This window comes from Phyllostomus discolor, chromosome 2 (assembly GCF_004126475.2).
Source record: "Phyllostomus discolor isolate MPI-MPIP mPhyDis1 chromosome 2, mPhyDis1.pri.v3, whole genome shotgun sequence".
In the NCBI taxonomy this organism is placed as follows: Eukaryota; Metazoa; Chordata; class Mammalia; order Chiroptera; family Phyllostomidae; genus Phyllostomus; species Phyllostomus discolor.
In genome coordinates, this window is record NC_040904.2 from 163,946,720 (window position 1) to 163,966,412 (window position 19,693).

Below are 19,693 nucleotides of genomic sequence, written 5' to 3' on the forward strand. Positions count from 1 at the left end.
GGCCTGGGAAGGGGATGCCCCCGCACCGGTGCGCCCCAGGAGGCACGAGGCTCGGCCCTTCCTGTGAACAGGCACGACTCCAACCCCAACTAAACGTTATAGAAATTCTTTATTATTAGACAAAAATAGACTCTTTCCCCCCCTTTCATGTGTTCCCACTCTGATCTCTCTGCTCAGGGGGGAAGGCAGAGGAGGGAGCACGCTGCTCCCCATCCCTCCCCCTCTCCCTGCCAGGCTGGGACCTGCAGCTGGGTGGAGCTGGCTCCTTTCCAGGGCTGGCTGCTGTTGTGTAGGTGGGGCTGCCCTGATCCCCTCCAGGGCACAACTGCTGGTGCCTCCTCACCCTTCACATGCCCATCTCTGCCGTCTGCTCACGTGCAAGGTCATCTCACGGGCCGTCCACTTGGCTTAGCAGGCTGGGGGCGGGGAAGGAGAGCAGCGTCCCAGGCCAGGGGAGGTGAGGGCTGTGGGGTGCTGGGAGGGGCGCAGTGTTGCCGTGGGCTCTGAGCTGTGGCCTTCCTTCATTTTCTCTGGCCCAGTAAAACTTTGGTGATGAAAGTGACAATGGCGCCTGCAGGCTGATCAGGGTCAAGCTCTGCGAAGAGGTGACACACATTCTCCCAGGGGCTTCCTGGCTTCTTGGCCACGAAACCGAAGATCCTAGGGGTACACAGGCAGGGTTGGGAGAGGGCTCCGCACCCCCTCCACAAAGGACTGCAGAGCTGGGGTTGGGGAGGAAGGAGGCACCTCAGTCCCATGTGGGGAAGAAGTTGCAGTAATGGGGAGGCTTACTTGGAGGTGGTCCCGTCGGGGTTGGTCCATCTGCAGAAGGAAGAGAGCTGTGAAGGCACACACCCCTGGGAATGGCTACCAAAGGAGGAGCTGGGGCAGGGGCTGGTCTGTGGGGCTGTGTGAAGACAGGGTTGGGAGGGAGGGTCACCTCAGGTCCTGAGGGTCAGTGCTGGAGAAGGTGATGCTGTTCACCGGGTAATGGCGGCGAAAGAAGAGCCTGTGAAGAGGAGGGAGGGGGGAATCACCCAGAAATTGGGGTCCCAAGGGTCTAAGATTGGGGGGTTCCCAGAGGCTCGGCACACATACTTCCTTTGGTTGTCTGTTAGTGTAATGCCCTGGGCTGAGACCTTGAAGTGGACAACGGCTGGTGTCGGACGGGAGCTGCAGCTCAGGGCCGCAGAGCTTGCGCGGGCTACTGCCTGGGGGCCCGTCAGTGACTCGGTCTCCACTGAGGTCAGGTAGAGCACACTGCAGGCTATGTGGGCAAGAAGTGGGTTAGGGGGCACGGTCTGTCGTCCTCAGATCTCTCCCCTTAGTCCCCCCACCCCACCACCTTTGTACTTTCCCTGGCTAGCACTGCTCAAAATGCATTAGCATCACATAAATAACCTGTTAAAAACGCAGATTCTATGATTACTTGAGATCTATAGTCAGAAACGCTGGAAAGAGGCCTGAGAATCTGCATTCTAATAAGCCCTCCGCAAGATTCTCATGCTCACAAAAGTTTGAGAACCTAGCCTGAGGGCCCCCTTACCCACCCCTGCCTTTTGGGGTTTACAAGCACCTGCAGGGCCCATCTATCTCAAGGCCTTTCAGTGTCTTATGCCTCTACCTGCAGTGCCCCCTTGGCACCTAGGGAGAGGGGCAGGCGGAGGCAGAGAACCCTACCGGCACCCTGACGCAGGAGATCTGCCGCTGTGCTCATGTTGGCGGGCACGGGGGCCTCTGGGGTCTCCTCCAGGGGATCTGAGGGAAGCAGCCAACAAGGCAGGTCAGCGGGGAGGTGGTGGTATTCCCTGGGAGCTGCACAACTCCCTTCGCCGCCCCAAGGGAAGGCAGGCCGGGAGCCAGGCCCCAGGATCCTGCCCTTGGCGGCCGTGGGTGGGGAGAGGTGGGCGAGCAGACAGCAAACACCCACCTTTGCTGGGGATGCGCAGGCAGCAGGGCAGGGACAGCGGGGAGATGGAGTGCTGGGAGACCAGGGCCGACAGGCTGCCTGCAGTGACCGATGAGAAAACTGAGGTGCCCCCGGAGCCCTAACTCCCCCCGCACCCTCCTGTGATCCCTCGGCCGCCCTAAACCAGCCTGGTGCAGCCTCCCCAGCCCCCGCTTCTCACCAAAGTAGGGCTCACTGGGACAGCCCTTGATCTTCACGCCTTTGGGCCCAGTCTCAATGAGAAAATGGCGGACCAGCTGTTCCAATGGGTCCCCTGAGAGGCCGGGAGAGGAGAGGAAGCCTTTATCAGATTCCAGGTTCCTGCCTTCTATTCTGTTGGGATTCTTTCCAGAGCGTGAGAGTCACTTCCCGTCCCTCCCCACCGAGAACTGGCATGGCCCACCACTCCTTGTCTTGCCTCTGTACCTGCCCCACTCCTTGCCTGGGTTTGGGCACTGTGTACCTTTCCAGGGCTGTGCACTGGGTGGGGGTGTAGCCACCTTGAGGGCCAGCCCATAGGCTCCTTGGAATGAATGACTGTCCCTGATGAGGAAGGCTCCGGGGTCCTTGTCCTTCAGCAGGGCAATGGCTGGGGGAGGCGGGATGAGAAGTTTGCTCAGGGCTGACCTAGCCCCAAACAGCTGCCCTTCCGCTCTGCCAGCCCCCGGCTCCCGGGCCCTCGCCCCACCAGTGTGGCGGTGCTGGGCATCTGGGTACAGAACTGCAGCATTCACAGGGCAGTGACCACATTAAGTCCAGCCCTCCTTGGGCACAGATCCCAGAATTACCTGCTAGTGTGAAGCTCAGCTCAGAGTAAACACTGAGATGGGAGGAGGCAATAGGGTGTCGACTAGAAGGCTGGACTGGGTCCAAAGCTCAGACAGAGCCCTGGAAGGTGGGAGTGGTGGGCAGGCTGGCTCCTCACCTTGGTCACGGGACAGGTGTGGCTTGTACCAGAACTTGGATGTGTCCTGGACAAACTTGACGTTGCTCTGGCTCTCTTGCATGGGGGGCTCTAGGACAGGGAGGGACTGAGCTTGGCCCCAGGTCTCCCAAGTTCCCACACCATGCCCCTCCCTGGGAAAAGGGTTCTCCCGAGGTAGTTTCCCCTCATCCTCTCCCTCAAGGCCTTCGTACCTGGAAGTTGAGGGGTATTATCTGGGAGCTGAGGTGCAAAGGTGACATGGTGACTGGTGCCTCTGGCTGGTGGTGATGCCTGCTCTGGGCCCCAGGGGCCGGACTGCTGCCCAGGCCCCTGCAGGTGGCGTTTCTCAGGAAGGGGGGGCTGGGTGGGGCCACTGATGTCGTAGGATGCCGCCAGGGGGAAGGCAGGCGTGGGTGAGCTCTGAGGTGGCTCTGGGCTGGCCACAAGCCAGGGCATCTGGGTGGGTACTGGGGTGAGAGGGGACCCATCTGGGCTGTCTGGGGGCTCTCGAAGGCCCTGCCAGGGGGCGTGACGGAGGCCGGGTAGCGTAGTGGGCACAGGGGCCCTCGGACTGCTGCCGCCTGAGCGGCCCCCCGGACTCCTCTCCTGAGGCCAGTCGTTGGGTGAGCTAGGGGGGGAGGTCGGGGAGAAGGGGCTGGGGGCTGGAGGCTCAAGCCCACTTCTTGCTGGCAGCTCAGGAGGCTTCTCGACACCTCCCTGGGATACAGGCAACAAGGCCTCGCCAGGACTCAGTCTCTGAATGGGTGCCAAGGTGGGGGACCTGGCGTCTTGCCGTCGGGTGCTGCAGGGAGGGAGGGCAGGTGGTCAGCAGGGCCTCCAAGACCCTGTTGTGAACTGCCTCCACCCCCACTCCAGCCTTCAGTGTCTACTTGGAAACGGAGGTGCTCGCCTACCTTTCCTTGCCCTGGACTGGGCTGCTGGTGTGCAGGGGTGTGGACGGACCAGACATCTCGGAAGAGGCACTGCACTGGGCATCCTGAGAGGACCGAGGCAGGGTGCTGTGCCTGCTGGGGCCCTCCCCCCAGGGCGCTGGCTCAGGCGACTCTGCAGGGGAGAGCGGAGGCTGTGAGCTAGGAACAGGCCTTCCGTCTGGCTTAGCTCTTTCTTACTCTGTGCTTTCCCGACCATAGTCCAGAACCCTTCTCTGCCCTAGGCATTCCTCACCCCCGTGCCCCTCACCTGCAGACGTCAGGGGTCCTGCTGGGGCCAGGTGCCCAGGCAGTGGATACCTGTCCCCTCCCTCCTCTGCAGGGATCTCGTAGCTCAGCTTCCTGGATGGTGGGTAGGGCGGGCTGCCCGGGGAAATAGAGCCAGCCCGTGGGGAGTGGGCACCAGGGCTGGGATACCTTCTGCCCTCGCCTGCAGAACCACAGCTGTGAGGCACCCGGCCATATGCTGGGCAGTAACTGGGAACTGCTCCTCCATAGCCGTACGTCACCAGGGCAGGGTAGCCTGGATGCCCATACCTGCCTTCAGGGCACATGGTGTAGGAACAGCCCTCGTGCCCTTCCTCGCCTGCCTTGGGTGGCTTCAGGCAGCTATAGTCAGGTATTGGGGCATGGTGATGCCCGCAAGCTGACACCAGCAGGGGCAGTGGGTGCCCGGCCCGCACTGGGTGCAGGAGAGGTTTGCCGGCCTCGCTTGCCCACCGCTCTCCAGCCTCCCTCTCCAGCCGGAGCCCGTACAGAGCTGTTGTGGGCAGTGCCAGCTTCTCTTCACAAGCAGGGCAGGAGCACAGGGCAGGCAGACCAGGGTCCTCCAGGATCACCACTTCCCGGTAGCCTGGGGAGCGGTAGCTGAAGTCCCCACCGGTTGGTTTCCCCAGCTCAGGGGGGTAGGGGTACGGCCCCTCAGACAGCGATCTGCAGAGGCGCCTCTTCTCTACGGAGGCATCGGCATAGCTCTGGGTGGGCCCCTCGTACCCCCCGTAGGCCAGCCGCCGCCTCTCCAGGGTTCCCTCTGGCTGGTAGTATCCTCCATTGGGGACCCCGCAGGGTTCCCGGTAGCCCTGGCGGCAGGAGCAGTGGCGGCTGAGGGCAGGTCTGTGACCTGAATATGTTCCAAGGTGGGCACCTCCGCCTGCAGGGGGCTGTTCTTCATCATCCAAGATAGCTGTCTCCCGCCCAGCCCCCCGACCCCCACTGGCCATTCCACAGCCTCCCAGGAGGCGCTCTAGCTCCTGCCGCTCAGCAGCCGTTGGGGGTGGCCGGCCAGGGGACTCTGTGGCTGGCTCCGTGGTGAGTGTGGATGAATGGCCGGAGTCGCTGCTGACGGACAGCAGCGGAGGTGCGGGCGGCTCTGGAGAGGGTGCCGGCGGGGTCTGGCGGGGGGCCCGCTGCACCTGGGCATAAGGACTGCCATCTAGAGGGCCACGGGTGTGGGTCAGGGAGCCTAGGTGGGCAGAGGAGCAGGTAGGGTGGGCAGTCAGGGTAGAGAGAGGGAGAGAGAGGGAGAGAGAGCCTTAATGAGAGGGGACAGCCCTGGAGACTGCAGCTCAAGAGGTGTCCCTTGGGAGGCAGGTCTGTCTGGGGAAGACGGAGTGCACCCCCAAACCTCCACCTCCCACCACCCCTGCGCCACAGCACGCACCATCCACACTGTCCTCGTGGTGCTGGTTGAAGTTCTCGTAGGAGTCCCAGCGCACGGCGGGCTCTGCTGTGTTGTAGTCAACAGTGACTGAGGGGTCGTTCCGTGGGGTGCTGCCTGTGGAAGGCCCCAGTGGTGAGGAGCAGAGAGGGAACAGCCTTCGGCCTTGACCCCAGGACCTGCTCTTACCTTTGATCTTCTCAGGGCTGGAGGAGAAGACGAACTCTACCGAGGCTTGGAAGGGGAACTTCTCGTCTGTGAACGGTGGACAGTGAGAAGCCGGGTCCCCACCTGCCTGCCTGCTTGCCCTCCCCGGCTCTAGCCCTCAGACCACCTGTGCCCCGCTCACCAGTCCAGGCCTCATCCAGCTGGTCTTTGGGAAAGGTGAGCCGTGGCCCGTGGATGGTGCATGTGTGGAACTGGACTCGGAACACAAGAGTCCGGTCTGTTCCCCGGCCACCCTTGTGATAGCATGTCACCTGGGTGAGGGATGCCGGAATCAGGCACTCGTGTCCACTTACACTTCCTCTGTGCTTCCACCCTGGAGACTGCTCGGCCACAGCTCTGCCCTGCCTCAGCCTCAAGGCGACCCATCTAGGGGACTCCCTTTTTGCCCCCCCATCTGGGTTGAATTCACCATTCGTCAGAGATTGTGCTGCTGGCAGGAGACGACACCACCCCTCACCCCATTGCCAGGACTCCTCGTGGCCAAGGCCCCTCACCATGACGTCGCCTTTGAGAAGGAGGGCTGGCTCTAGGCTGATGCAGAGCTGCTGGGGACTGGGGCCTGCAATGTGACTGTGGAAGAGAGGAGGAGGCACAGCTGGATCAGCAGTCCTTGGGCTCAGGGCTGACTGTGAAGAGGCAGGAGGGAGTTGGGAGATGGGCGCCTGAGCCCTGAGTGAGAGACCTTTAGCTGAGCCTCAGCTTCCCCATCTGTAAAGTGGACTCCATGGTGGTATTGGTTTTCAGGTACAGTGGCTAGAGCTGGAGGCCCCAGTGTTTGGAGAGGCTGGAGAAACGGGGGGCTGGGGCCCAGGGGCGCAGCGGCCTGGGAACATAGCACTCACTAGATCCCGGATGTGTAGACGAGCTGCATGGACTGGTAGATCTTGAGGAAGGGCTGAAAGCCTGGAGGGGCAAGAGGGCACATGAGAGGTGCTGAGTTGGAGAGGTGGGGGAACAGCCCCCCCATAGGGGACATCCCAGGCAGACTCGCCTGTGCCAGGTTCAAAAGCTGGCAGCACGGGCACCAGCACGTAGTGCAGGAAGAGAGGGCTGCTGTTCATTCTGATGGAGCCAGAGAGCAAGCCACTGAAGTAGTTGATGTATCTGGGAGGCGGGGGGGAGGAGATCAAGAACATAAGGCCCTTCCTGTGGCGGTCCCCTTGCAGCATTTCACCCCCACCCACCCTCGGAAGGCCTGCCCTTCTCCTCAGTACTTCCCTTCCGTTCCAGCCACCAGAAAGCTCTTCCCTGCATTGAACCTGAATCCTTCTTGCTGGCTCCAAGGTTTTGCACTTGCTGTCTGTCCCCTTTGCCTGGAATGCTCTTCCCGCAGACCTTATAGAGGCAGGCCCTGCAAGTCTCTCTTTATCATAAGACTCCACTTTATTTTCTTCATAGCACTTGTCATCCCCCAAAATGACCTTTCCTACCTATCACAGGTTTATCGGCTTCTACTGTCCTCTGTAAGAGCAAGGACCTTGTTTGTTCTGAATTCTCAGCACTTGGCAGTGCCTGGCACATCAGAGGTGTAACATTAAAGTGTGTGATGTGAATGACACGCACTTGGCCTTGGTGGCCATGGGTCCTCCGGCCCATCCCCACCCAGGCTGCTCACCGGCGCTGGGAGGGCTGCAGCTCGGCCGCCACTTTGTCCTCGCAGAACTTGCGCATGGTAAGAGTAGCCAGTGCCTGGTCCGCCCTGGGGAGAGCAAACAAGTGCAGGCGTGTGGGGCTGGTCTCCATCCTGGTCTCCTATCCCTAAGCCCCAGGGGAGGAGGAGGGGGGTGACCCCCAAGTCTAGAGGAAGCCTAGAATGCTGGTAAAGAGAACCAGAAACCCCACATACAGTCACTTTACTAGTTGTTGGACCTCAAACAACTGTTCCCTGAGCTTTAGTTTCCTCATCTGTAAAATGGGGCAATGAGACCATGTTATGGGTTGAATTGTGTCCCCCAGCAAAAGATATGTACCTCAGAATGTGACCTTATTTGGAAATAGGGTCGTTGCAGATGTAATTAGTTAAGATGTCATACTGGAGTAGGGTGAGCCCTTAATCCAATATGATTGGTGTCCTTAGAAGAAGAGAAGAGACAGAGACACAGGGAGAAGGTCAAGTGGTGACGGAGGCAGAGATGGGAGTGATGAAGCTGCAAGCCAAGGAACACCGAGGACTGCTGGCCACCGCCAGCAGCTAGAAGGAGGCAAGGAAGGGTTCTGCCCAGAGTCCCAGAGTCCCAGAGTCCCAGAGGAGTGAGGCCCTGCTGACACCTCGAGTTCAGACTTCCAGCCTCCAGAACCAAGACAATACATCTCTGTTGTCTCAAGCCACTTAGTTTGCGGCACTTTGTTACTGTAGCCCCGGAGAGCTGTGGTGAAGTACAAGTGAGAAAAAGGAGGTGGCAATGTCAAATTTATCGTAAATGGCTCTCTGAACACAGGTGGGGCTTCAGGGGACATGGGTTGGTCAAGGATCAGCTGGAGGAAGGGCCATTGGGGAAGGGGCCACTCAAGGGCGGGGAGCCTCACCCTGCAGAGATCTTGCTGTAGTGCATGTAGGCAGAGACGATGACCCCGAGCTTGCTCTTGCTCCCCTGAGGACAGACACAGGGATAGAGGGCCTGCTGGGGCTCCAGGCTGGGGGCCCCTCAGCCCTGCAGACCTGAGGTCGCAGCCCACCTTGCAGTACAGTACGACCACGTGCTGTGGGTCAGCACTGAGCCAGGTCTCCATGGCTTTGCAAATGGAGCACAGCTTGTCCAGGGGGGGTGCGTGCATCTCAGGCCAGCCAAAGTCCTGCACCTGGGTGGGGGGCACAGGGGTGAAACTGGGAGTGCGGGCCATGAGCAAAGACAGATAGGTGGAAAAGGGACAGGGAGTAGGGGTCTGGGGCAAGGTCAGACCCTTGGCTGTCCACAACAGCTTCGACACTCTCCGCACGTGCAGAGTGGGTTGACGCCCGTTGCACCACGCTTTGTGGTGTCTCAAGCATATGTCATATGGGAAAGTGCTTAAGAGGAAAATAGATGCCAGTTGCTCCTGTTAATAACCAGGAGGTTGGGGCCGTCTGGGGTGGGGATGACTCGGTTTAATGGCTTTAATCCCCTCCTACCTTGGGGTTTAGGCGGGTCAGGTCATGTCTTTTTTCTGAAAGGTTGAAGAGCTGCAAGAAAAGTGGGGAGGCTTTAGACCTGATGCAGCGAGGCGCAGTGATGCACGGAGGTGGTATCATCTGCCGTGACCCTAAGAGTCTCTCCAAAATGAGGAGGTTGCAAAGATCCTGCCCAGGTGTGATAGATAGCCCGGGTCCGGGTTCCAGGTCGGTTCCAACTGCGCCTCGGGCCCCTACCCATTAGAGCCCGTCCCGCCCTTCCTCCAAGGGTCTGATGTCAGGGTGCAGCCAAGCCCATTTGGACCTCCCAGACCTCTCATTGGCTGACAGCGGTAGGCCCCGCCCCTCACCAGGTACTTGTCTCGGTGCTTGGATTGCAGCACATGAGCCAGCTCTCTCAGGTGGCTCTGGTGTCTCTCCTCATCGGGCCGTGCAGGGAAGGCGGCGGCCAGGATCCGCTCAGTCACGTAGGTGAGGTCCAGGTCCCAACGGCGCTCCATGAGCGGGTCCAGGCTGAAGCTCCTAGAATGAGTGAAGCTGCGTAAGAAACGGAGGGGCGAGCTTCCCGAGGGGGCTGGTGTGGTGGAAGGGTGTCTGGCCAGCTGCAGGTGAGGCTTCCCGGGCCCTGAGGGTGGGTGGGACCGCTTTGGGGCCTGAGGCTGTCCCAAAGAACTTTGCTGGGGGCCACTGCCCTGGGCTGCGTGAGGAGTGGAGACTGCGAAAAGGGCTCAAGTGGGACCACCTCCAGCGCCATCACCTACCGGGGCAGAGTACTGCGCTGCTTTGAGTGATTCAGAGACTTGGTGGATCCCTGGTGGATGAGATGAGATGATGAGCAAGCATCTCTTTGGGTGTCCCCTCAAATCTAGGATCCCCACTCCAGAGCTTCAATTACTTTTGTCCTCGGAAGAAACCCAGGTCCTTGCTCGAAGAGCTGCCTGCTTCCGTCCCCCACCCCACCCCCTCCAGCATCACCTTACCAGGTGCTCTATGCGCCTCACCGGGGCGGTGTTTCTCCGCTGGAGGGAGATGGGGGGAAAGGGGAGTGGTTAGGGCGGGAGCAAGGACCAGTAGAGGCCTGGGGAAGGTGGAGGCGGCCGCCAGTGTCCCTGTGAGGGCTATATTGGACAAGGGGAGAGGAGTCCTAGCCCCCAGCAGGCCCAGAAGACAAGAGCAGAGGGCTCAGACGTTTCCTCCCTCTCAGGATGACCAATATCCACAGCAGTTCATTCAACGTAACCCTCTGGGGGGTGGCCCTCTGTGGCCACCAGCCCTTTGGACTCCACAGCCAGGTTAGGTTCCTTGCCTCCCACACCCTATCCCAGAGCACACTCACCAGCTCTGCAGGAGGCAAGGCCTGACAGGATGAAGTCACCTGGAAGGAGACCCGAGTGGGGGGCTAAGCTCCTGGTGAAACGGGCTCTCCTGGCCTTAAGGATGGGGCCAACCCTGAGCTTCAGCAAGGTGGAGGGGCTGTCAGGAGATGGGTGCAGGCTCCAGCTGAAGTTCCTCTATTTAAGGGAGCCTCCCCTCTGGCCTCTAGGTCCCTCAGCCTGGGCCCCCCACTTGTTGCTCTTGGCTCCCAGCCCTGTGCCCACACAGACCCCCATTCATCCAGCTGCAGGGCAGAAGTTATATATAGAGCCATGCAGGCAGGCCATGGCCAGGGACGGACACTGGCCCCTTTCACCAGGAGACCCCGCCCCTGGGCACACAGCTTCCCCAAGCCGGCTCCATGGACCTGGGCACCCCTGCATTGCAGGAGGGGGACCAGGGGATCTCCTTGGAGATGGGCTGTCTCAGGTCCCCAGTGGACAGTGGGTGCTATCAACAGTTTGCACCTTCTACCTAGCTTCTCCAGGGCCCAGGATGAGACCCACCCAGCCATCCTGAGGTCCCTTCCCCAGAGGGAAGGCACAGCCCATCCGGCTGCCCAGTCTCTGAAATCCTGCTCACTCACCCACCCACCCCACCCTTCCTCCTCCTCATTCATTCCCCACCCCCCACCCTCTTGCCAGCTGCAGCCTGGGCATAGCACCAAGACAAACGCTGTCTAGCTGTCCACTCGCCTGGGCCAGCCCTTCAGGGGGTGGAGTAGGGTGGTTCTTAAAGGGCCCAGTACAGCACCCTCTCCCACCTCAGCAGGGGTTCCCCAGTGATGAGACGGGTGGAGGGTTTATGCTAGTGTGGCTGCATGAACCTGTTTCAGAGGAGGAAGGGACCCTAGTCCCATTCCCCCCACCAGGTACCCACCTTTACTTCACATTTTCTGTGCGTGGCCACCTTGCAGACTGGAGAGGGATAGGGAGAGTAGGGGTTAGCAGAGGTCTTCTGGGGCAGTGGAAGGAGTGGCCCTTTCCCATCTCCCCAGGCCCTGGGACCAGACCCTGGGACTTCCAGAACTCCAACTGCCTTGTGGTGGAGTTGGGGAGCAGGGGCAGAGAATGGCAGTAAAGTACTACTGCCCAGGTCGGGATGGGAGGGAGCCAGGGCAATGTTCTAGGGTGGGTGGGGGCAAGGAGGAAGGGAGAAAAGGAAGCCCCCAGTCACAGGTCAGGGCGGGAAGTCCTTGTACGGGGGTCTCCTGCATTTCTGGGAGTGTTTGTCATGGGCAACAATGGCTGTTGGGAGGGGAGGCAGCATCCCCTCGGCTCCTGTGTTGCCCAGCGGAGGGGCAGCACGCACACTGTTCACGTCCCGTGCGTCTGCTGGCTGGAGCGATGTGACACCGTGGTGCTGGGTGGAGGCTCTCCGAGTCACAGAGCAGGGTGCCTCACCTCTGCACGAGATGCCTGTCCCATCGATGGTCACCTTACACACTGCACAGACTGGTGGTTTCTTCCGAAAAACCTTCTCCCGGAAGCTATGTGGCTCAGCTTTTCTAGGCTATGGGCAGAGGGACAGGCACAGATAGAAGTGTCCGTTCCCAGCGGGCCCATCTCCGGGGCCAGGCCTGGGCCTGGGCCTGAGCACTACTGGTTCCTTCCTTCCCCCAGCCCAACCGAAGTCCCTAAACTCATAGGACACACTTGGCCACAGCTGTTTCCGGCCAGTTGTAGGGCCTGTCCTTGACAGTGCATGGAATCTGGCCCTTGCGTCAGCCTTGCTGGGTCAGCTCCTCCCCAGGGGATCACTTAGGTCCCTCACGTGGCCCTGGTGTGTGATATCCTTGTGGTCACTGCCCTCCCCAAACCTGAGCGTTGTCCTCCTGGTGGGGGGTGCTCTTACCGTCCTCTGTGAGGCCCCCTGTTTCTCCTCCCAACTTGCCCTCCCCAGATGAAGGCCCATATGCAGGGTGAGCGGCAGGGAGTCCAGGCATGAGTGTAGGATGATGGTCACGAAGCAGCACCCAGACTGACCTGGCAGGCATGGCCTCAGCCAGTCCTGCTTCCCTGGCTCCTGTCCCCAGGCTCTAGGCAGCTGACGTGCTCTCCCCCGCCCCTGCCCCCCCCCCCCCCCCGCAAGAACAACATGTTTACTCATTGTGCGCTGAGGCTGCAGGCAGCAGTTGTGTAAGAAGCGGGTGGTGGGTGGTGCTGCTGGAGGGAGAGGCAGACAGAAGCATGACACCGGGGAAAATATGTAGCTGCCTTGCTACTTCTGGATGTAGTGAGCACCCCATCATGTCATTTGAGAAAGCTCAAGTGGGATTCCAGCACCGAAGGGGGGAGGACTGGGCCAGATGTCGTGTGGGTGTGGGCCCCTCCCTACCCAGAGGTGCGGTGGGGCAGGAGGCTGGGATGCTCCCTTCGGCCCAGGCGCACCTGAGTCCCATCCCTCCCACTGTGGTTCGCTCCTCCCATCCTCCGCCTGGGGACCATCGCCTCCTTGCCTCTACTCTCCTACCCATTTTTCTCCTGGAGCTCAAGTTCCTGTTCCCTTCTCTTCTATAGTATTATCTCATGCTGCTTTTGTGATAAGGCTGAACAAATGTGGGGAAAGGGAGTGATGGGGTCTCCAGGCCCTCCCCGCCTGGGGACCCAGGCATCACCTCTGGTCTCTTGACTGTCTGTCCCTGAAGGAGCTGGATTAAAGCAGCAGCTGAACTCCCCTAAACGGGACTGGACTTGCTGGACCCACTAGGAAACCTGAGTGCATTTGGCACGAGTGGCACACACACACACACACACACACACACGCACGCACGCACATGCACAGTATCAGCGGAAAGCAAACCCCCTGTGTCTAAGGCACTCCTGAGACTGAGACCTGGCTGCCTCCCTCCCTTCCTCACCGCTGCCCACCCCATTTCCCCCAAACTTCTCAGCTTGGGTCTAGCCTTATTCTGGAACTCCAGGGTAGTACTGGAGAAGTCCTACAATGAAGTATACCTAGATGCAGGTGTAGAGGGCCAGGACCCCCCAGGGGTGACCTGGACTAGGGTAGGGAGGTGATAGAGGAGCCAAAGCTGATACTGGTTCTGCTCTAACCCAAACTTCTGCAGCTCGTGCCACAGCCCTGGCCACAACCAAAGGGGCAGAGAAAAGCGGAGATGCAGGGCAGGGGGAGAAGGCTGAGGAAGAGGGTCTGGCCTGGGAATCTGATCTCCTGGCCCCCTCCCCCACTGCCCACACCTCCACCCTTGCCCCTCCTCTGCCCAGCTGGTGGGCACTCCTACCCTGCTGGTGGCCCGGCTGCTGTCCCTCCTCCCTAGGGCTCTGAGCAGCCTTTCCACGGGGCCGCTGGACTTCATGGTGTCCCTCTGGCTGGGGTGCCGGCCACGGGCCCCAAACAATGCTGGGGCCTGGCCCAGGGCTTCCTGGAAGCGGCCTGGCGGAGGCAGCCGCTTCCCCTGGGTGGAGGGTAGGCTGTCTGGCTGGTGTGAGGAGAAGCCCAGCCCTGGAAGCGGAGGGGAGTACAGGCGGGAAGGGGGCAGGTCGCTACTCCAGGAAGTGGGGGGGGGGAGGATGTGGGGGAGGCCAGGAGATCAGATTCCCAGGATCTACCCTGCTGGGAGTGTCAGCCCAAGATCTTCCTGCCCCCCCCCCCCCCATCCCCTTGCTCTGGAGCTTCCCCATGCCCAGGGATCTGCCCTATCAAGGGATCTGCAAGAAACCTGAGATCCAGTCCCCTCCCCCCACCCGCCCCACCCTGTGTTGTGGGGCAGGGTGGGAATTTAGGTCTCATGGCAGGGCTTAAGGGCCAGCGGCAGGGAACACCAAGTCCTGTCCAGACCAGCCTCCCAGCCTGAACTCTCAGGCTCTCTGGGGACTTCCTGTGGGAGGTGGGAGGGGACCTAGGAATCACGATCCTGGCTAGCCCAGGATCCCAGGATCAGGAGTGCATCCCGAGGGTCAGGAAAAATGGTACCGAAGGCCAGTTTCCTGCCTCAGTTTCACTGGTTGTGAAAAGGGAAACATGCATGCTCCCCCCTTCCCCAGTTCACACTGGAAGGTCAATTCCAGCCAGAAGGCTGCTTTGCCCACAGGAGTGATCCATTCTCCTATCCCAGCCCAAGGCATTTGAGGTCCTTCTCCTGACAGCCCCCAGCAGCTCTGCTCCTGACACAGTCTTCCACTCACTCATTTTCTGGGCTGGTTTTCACCCAGCTTCTCAGACCCCTGGCCCCTTTTTGGAGCCCCGCCACTTAGGCCCTCCAGCCCAGGTCCTAGGGCTGCCCCTCCCCCAAAGCCTGAGTACTACCTTCATGGCTCTCCTTGCTCTGCTGTCCTTCCTGAGCAGCTGTCCCAGGACCTGAGGACTGGACAGGAGGCCCCCCTCCCACCACAGACTCCACACCCCTCAATGGGCCTCCTGCCTCCCTCCTGGGAACATGGCCAACTTCCTGTCCCCGGGAGTCTAGGGAAGGAGGTGGATTTCGGCCTTGGAAACAGGGAAAGTAATCTTCCCCAAACATAAAGTAGTCTTCCCCAAATATAAGGGGTTCATGGCCTGCGGGGTCCTCAACCCCAAGCCTTGGAGAGTAGCCCCTTGAACTTGCAAGAGCTGTCACTTGAAAGAATGTGCAAGTATTGCCACCCTTCCACTGCCCCCTCATTTGCATGGTATTTACTGAATGTCCCAGAGCTCAGGCAACTCCCCCAGCTCTGGCATCTCCCACCGGGTCCTTTGACTTCCCTCTGCCTCCCTCTTGCTCCTGGGGCTGGTCTCATCCTGACTTCTCTGGATGAGTGTCCTTATGGGATCCCACTCAGGACACTTCCGTGGACCTGCCTGGGCTGGGCCCAGCCTGAGGCTTCTCTCGGAAGCTCTAATTCTTCCAGGTCAGGAAGTCTGTCCCCAGGGTACCTTGCCCAGAGGGAGGCATCTGTGTGGCAAAGCCTGGGCCCCTAGCCTGTAACTGGAGAGGGGCACTGGTTCTGCAACCCACTCCCACCCCACCAGCTCTGGCCGGGTCCCAGGACATTCCAGGCCCCTGGCCAGTGTGGGCAACTGGGCCTGGCCTCATCCAGTCCCCAGGGGGAAGGAGGGCATTGTGGTAGGGTGGGTGGCCTTTCTTTGCCCCTATTGCCCAGTACCCCTCCAGCATGCTCCTCTCTACTGCTCCCTCCAGGGGGGCTGAAAGTTCCCTCACCTAGCAGTTGCCCTCATCTGCAACAAGTCTGCAAACATCTTCTGACCCTCACTCTTGTGTCCTGGGGGGTCACTAATCCCCTGTATTGGGTGGCAAGGGAAGCACAGGTTTGTGTCCTTCCCCACCTTGTGGGGCACCTTTGAGGGAAGATGGAGACAGAGAGCACTGACTCCTCAGCCTGTGCTGAGAGGAAAAGTAGCTCACTGGGACAGGGCTGGGAAGGCTTTGCCCGACCCTGGAGGACCCTCGCCCTTCTCTTGCCTGGAACATTCCAGTCTGTCAGCCTCTCCCCCAGCCTGGTCCCCATCTCACACTGAAGCCTTGGGTTTGTTTGGAGAAACCCCTCCACCCACACTCCCCCTTCCTGGAAATAGCTGTGGTTGGATGAGAGGCTAGGAGCCTGGCCGCCACAGAGGAGGGGTGAGGCCCAGGGAAGGAGAGAGGGGCGGAAGGCGGGGTCTATGGTTGTACCCAGGGGGATCTGGAGAAGAGAGGAGCAGCACAAGGGGGCCCGAGGAGTGGGCCTGGAAAGTGGAAATAAGCCTCTTCTGTGCCTGCTTTCTGCCTCAGTTTCCCGGGTGTGAAGTAGAAAAGAAAACTCTCACAAGCATTCCCAGGCCAAGGCCTCAACTCAGCTGCCAGTTCCCGCCAAGTCCCGGGCCTGTGTGCTGGGTAACGTGCCCCAAGGCTCTAGAGGAGCCGTGCCTAGTGCGGGCGGGACGTGCGTGGCGGGACTGAGCAATGCCGTGCCGGTGGGGGGAGGTGCGTGTGCACACAAGTACTCCTGAAGGCATGACGGCCCCCACTGGAGTGTGACCGCGGCCGGCGCCCCGCCCCCTGGTCACCTTCCCAGCTGCCAGCTGTTTGGGTTCGCCTCGACCCGCCGATCTCGGGCTCCCAGCCCGGGGCGCCAGCTTCGCTCCCCGCGCCCCTTAGAGCCCCGGCGGCCCTGCGCCCCCTGGTGACCGCCCCCGGCACTGTCCCTAAGCCGTGACGCACAGGCCACCGCCCTCCCGCCCAGCACCGCGCGGCCACTCACCTGCGGGGGGCGCCCGGCGGGGCGGGGGCGCGGCGGGGCGGGGCAGCAGCAAGGGGAGCCCCCGGGCCAGCCCATCCCGGCCCGGCCCGCGCGAAGCGGCCGCGCGGGAGGCGCAGGAGGCGGGAGCGGGTGCCGCGCTCCAGGGCTCCCTCCCGCCCCGCCGCGCCCGCGCCGCCCTCTCCTCCCTCCCGCGCTGTTCTCCTCCCTCCTGCCCGTCTCCAATCCCCACCTTCCGCCGGCTCCCGCCCCTCGCCCTCCTCCTCTTTCCCTACTTTCCCCACCTTCTGCGAACCCGGCTCACAAAAGAGCTGAGGGGAAAGAGCGCAGAGATGCCTAGAAACACTCGGAGACAGAAAGACTGAGAGATGGGGAGAGATTTTGAGGAAGGTGGACAGAGAGGACAGAGGCCCAAAACCCACACGAACCAGAGAGAAGCAGAAGAAAAGCTGGACACAGGTCCCAAGGTTCGACAAACAAGATAGAGAACTACCTCGGCCTTTCTCAGATTGGCCTCTCCATAGGAGTGTATTTGGGTTTGGGCCTGACCCCAGGGTGTGGACCCACCCGCGGCCTGCCCTGGTGGAGCTGCACCACCTAACCTTGGGAGCACTAGATTCGGATGAAGATACCTAGTGTCACCTATGTCACAAGTCTCTGGACACCCTTCTCTGGTCCTCTGCCTCATGGGAGACTTCTCAGGTGTCACCTGTTCTCCCCTTTCAAAGGACTTAGCTGAGGGCCTTCACATCACGTCGTCCATCCCCCGCCCCCACAACACCGTCACTAAACAGTTCCAGTCAGCCCATCTATCGCCCTGCTTCGGAGCTGGACAGTCACTCCCACTCCCTAGAAGACTTCTACTAAAGTCTTCCTCACATTTAACTCAAGTCCCAGGCTTCCAATGGGTGTGGAAGTTCATTCTGTGGTTTAACATCATTCCCCACCCACTATCCGCTCGCCTTTTTTTTTTTTTTCCCCAGTGTCTGGATCTGGTACTGGATAGGAACTTCCTGGAATTGATGTAATGGGCCATCAGGTTGGTTTGAGTTGTGCCACCTTGAAAGGGAAGGGAAAGGGAAAGGATGTCTTTCTAGAAGCTCTGAATCTATTTCCATTCTCAGATTCCCCAATGCTCTTTAGCAATGAGCACTTCCTGAAACTTTCTCCCCTCCTCCTCCTCCCTACTGGATTTTCCATGATGAAACAGGGCGGGGGTGGGGGTGGGGGAGGCAGATTCTGAGGAGTCAGAGCCCAGGGCTCAATGCCAGTGTCTCCTCAAAGCAGCCAATACCACCAGCTCTGAGGCCCTCCATCCCTGTGACCCTTCTGTGCTCGCCTTGCCTTTGTTAAAGGCTGGGAAGTCAGTCAGGTTTTGCTTAGGGGTGGTGGAGCACCTGATTCCAATCTGGTGGCAAGGAAGAGGCTGTGAACCAGCATATGGTGACAATGTGGGTCCCCCAGAAACTGGCATTTGGGAGGGGTGGATGTTGCTGGACTAGGGAGCCTCGATCTTACTGCTCTTGGCTGAGTTGGTGTCCAATAGGCAGTCTCAGAGGGTAGAGCAGTCACTGGGGTCTGGAGGAAGGGCTTGGGGATCGGAATAGAGCTGGGGAGGGAAGAGGCTGGGAAGAGAGGTAGGAGTTAGGAGAGCAACTGGAATCAGAGGCTACTGGGGTGGGGGGGGGGTTGAAGGTCATTCTATGTATTTTGGCAAGATTTAATTATGTAATCGAGATATATGTGCTATGAAAATTTGTGTTTTGCTTTTTTTTGGAGGGGGGAGCATACATTAGTTCTTTTTAACATCATTAGAGTCTTTGGTTGGGCCTTGGGGTACTTGCTACTGGGGTGGGTTCTCTCCGAAGGATGGGCTGGGACTGAGCAGAGGCATTTGACTGAATCTCAGGGCTAAGGCCTCACACTCACGCTGGTGCTGCTGCCCCTGCTGCCCCTGCAGAGGAACCCCTTCTGAGGTTGTCAGGAATTGGGAGAGGGTCACAAGATGGGAAGCTGAACTCCAGCTCAGACTTGATGGCTGCCACCAACGTAGGGACCAGGGGGAAGGAGGCTGCAGAAAGAAAGCTGACACGAGAGGCTGAGAATGGAAACTTCAGACAGGAGGTGGCTGGGTGGGAGTGAAATAAAAATGGGTGGCACATGGGGCTAGCCACGTGGACCAAGAACTGCAGAAAGGGAGGCTAGAGTCAGGATGATGTTAGTAAAGTAAAGGTGAAACAATTTTGGGAACAGCTTCTCACCTCCCTCCATGCAGGTTTTCTTACCTTGATTATGCAGAGGGCAGCCCACCTTGGCACTGACGGCTGAACTCCCTCTTCCATGGTCTGCGGTGATCCCATGCCTGTGACCCAGTGTGCTGAGATCCCTGGGGTGGGGGACGAGGGAGGAGGGCATTGAGGGTTGGAAGAACACTGGGTCAGGGGAACTTCACCAGAGGGCAGGGCGCTAGAAACCGGGAAGAGTGGGGGGAAGAGCGGGGGGGGGGGGAAGAGCAGAGCTGACTCGAGGCAGCTCTCTGGCTGAGGACAGAGCTTGTATTGTCCAACCGGGAGGTTGCTGAAGCTGGGCGGGGAGCAGCACAGCTTGCCTTTTCCAAACCCCTTCTTTTTAGTGAGGTGGGAGGGTGAGGGAAAGCGAGTCCCCCCTTCACTTGTGGCCCTAGGGGCTAGGATGGTTGCTGAGCAACAAGTTTCGAGAAATAATGCTTCCCAGCTTCCCAGGAGCAGATGTGTAGCTTTCCCACTTCCTGAGAAGCCAGATGCTGTGAGCTCACTTAGCATTTGAGGCGAGGCCCTCTGCACTAACTGGGATCCTCACTGCCTTGGGACCCAGAGGCTTGTTTAGGAGAAACCAGGCTTTGTGGCCTGTTACACACATGGGACCCAGCCAGCCTGAAACAGATCCTTGTAAAGTAGGGTGCCATACCTGCATCCTTCTGGTGGCCCGACATTTACAGTAGGTTGTCAGTCAAGGCTGACCAGTTCTGGGGTCCCTTTCTGCCACAGGGCTTCTGGGGGACATACTGGGGCCTAGCTTTCTCTCTTGGGACACAGCAAAGGGAGTTCCTTCCTCTGTACCCTTTCTGTGCTCAACCAATGTGAACCTTCTTCAAGTTAGCCTTTCCCACTTTCTGTCATTCACCCAGACCTCAGCTTGCACAGCGAGGGGACTGGCTACAAAGACTTGGACAGTATGACTGAGACTGATTCCTGCTGTGAAGCCACAGTAGCGAGCGCTGCCTTTTGTAAGGGCAGGGCCTTTTCCCTTCACCTAAACCCACCCAG

General features: G+C 59.8%; 1 protein-coding gene across 4 annotated transcripts; it reads right to left on the reverse strand.

Moving 5' to 3' along the window:
* Nucleotides 1–90: 90 nt before the first annotated feature.
* On the reverse strand, nt 91–18,785 carry TNS2 (tensin 2). Of its 4 annotated transcripts, none has more exons than XM_036018962.1 (29): nt 18,674–18,785; nt 11,595–11,703; nt 11,071–11,108; nt 10,154–10,192; nt 9,798–9,836; nt 9,579–9,628; nt 9,168–9,339; nt 8,818–8,868; nt 8,385–8,507; nt 8,235–8,299; nt 7,324–7,407; nt 6,700–6,812; nt 6,551–6,611; nt 6,203–6,278; nt 5,830–5,959; nt 5,670–5,735; nt 5,484–5,597; nt 4,074–5,285; nt 3,788–3,938; nt 3,086–3,675; nt 2,874–2,963; nt 2,412–2,537; nt 2,130–2,222; nt 1,931–2,008; nt 1,681–1,758; nt 1,099–1,267; nt 941–1,009; nt 793–822; nt 91–660 (listed from the first exon to the last, which is right to left on the reverse strand). In XM_036018962.1, the coding sequence occupies exons 1-29, from the start codon at nt 18,746–18,748 to the stop codon at nt 522–524; spliced, it is 4,230 nt and encodes a 1,409-aa protein (XP_035874855.1). In that variant the 5' UTR covers nt 18,749–18,785; the 3' UTR covers nt 91–521. The 4 variants fall into 4 exon arrangements, with proteins under 4 accessions (XP_035874855.1, XP_035874853.1, XP_028388393.1 ...); XM_036018960.1 differs by lacking the exon at nt 18,674–18,785 and adding an exon at nt 16,392–16,550; XM_028532592.2 differs by lacking the exon at nt 18,674–18,785 and adding an exon at nt 13,436–14,019.
* Between the last annotated feature and the right edge of the window lie 908 nt (nt 18,786–19,693).

Coding starts and splice junctions, on each gene's coding strand:
- TNS2 (XM_036018962.1), bottom strand. CDS start 18,748: ATGGGATCACCGCAGACCATGGAAGAGGGAGTTCAGCCGTCAGTGCCA. Junction 8,869..9,167: donor AGCACCGAGACAAGTACCTG/GTGAGGGGCGGG, acceptor CTTTTCTTGCAG/CTCTTCAACCTTTCAGAAAA. Junction 2,223..2,411: donor CAGTGCACAGCCCTGGAAAG/GTACACAGTGCC, acceptor CCGGCCTCTCAG/GGGACCCATTGGAACAGCTG.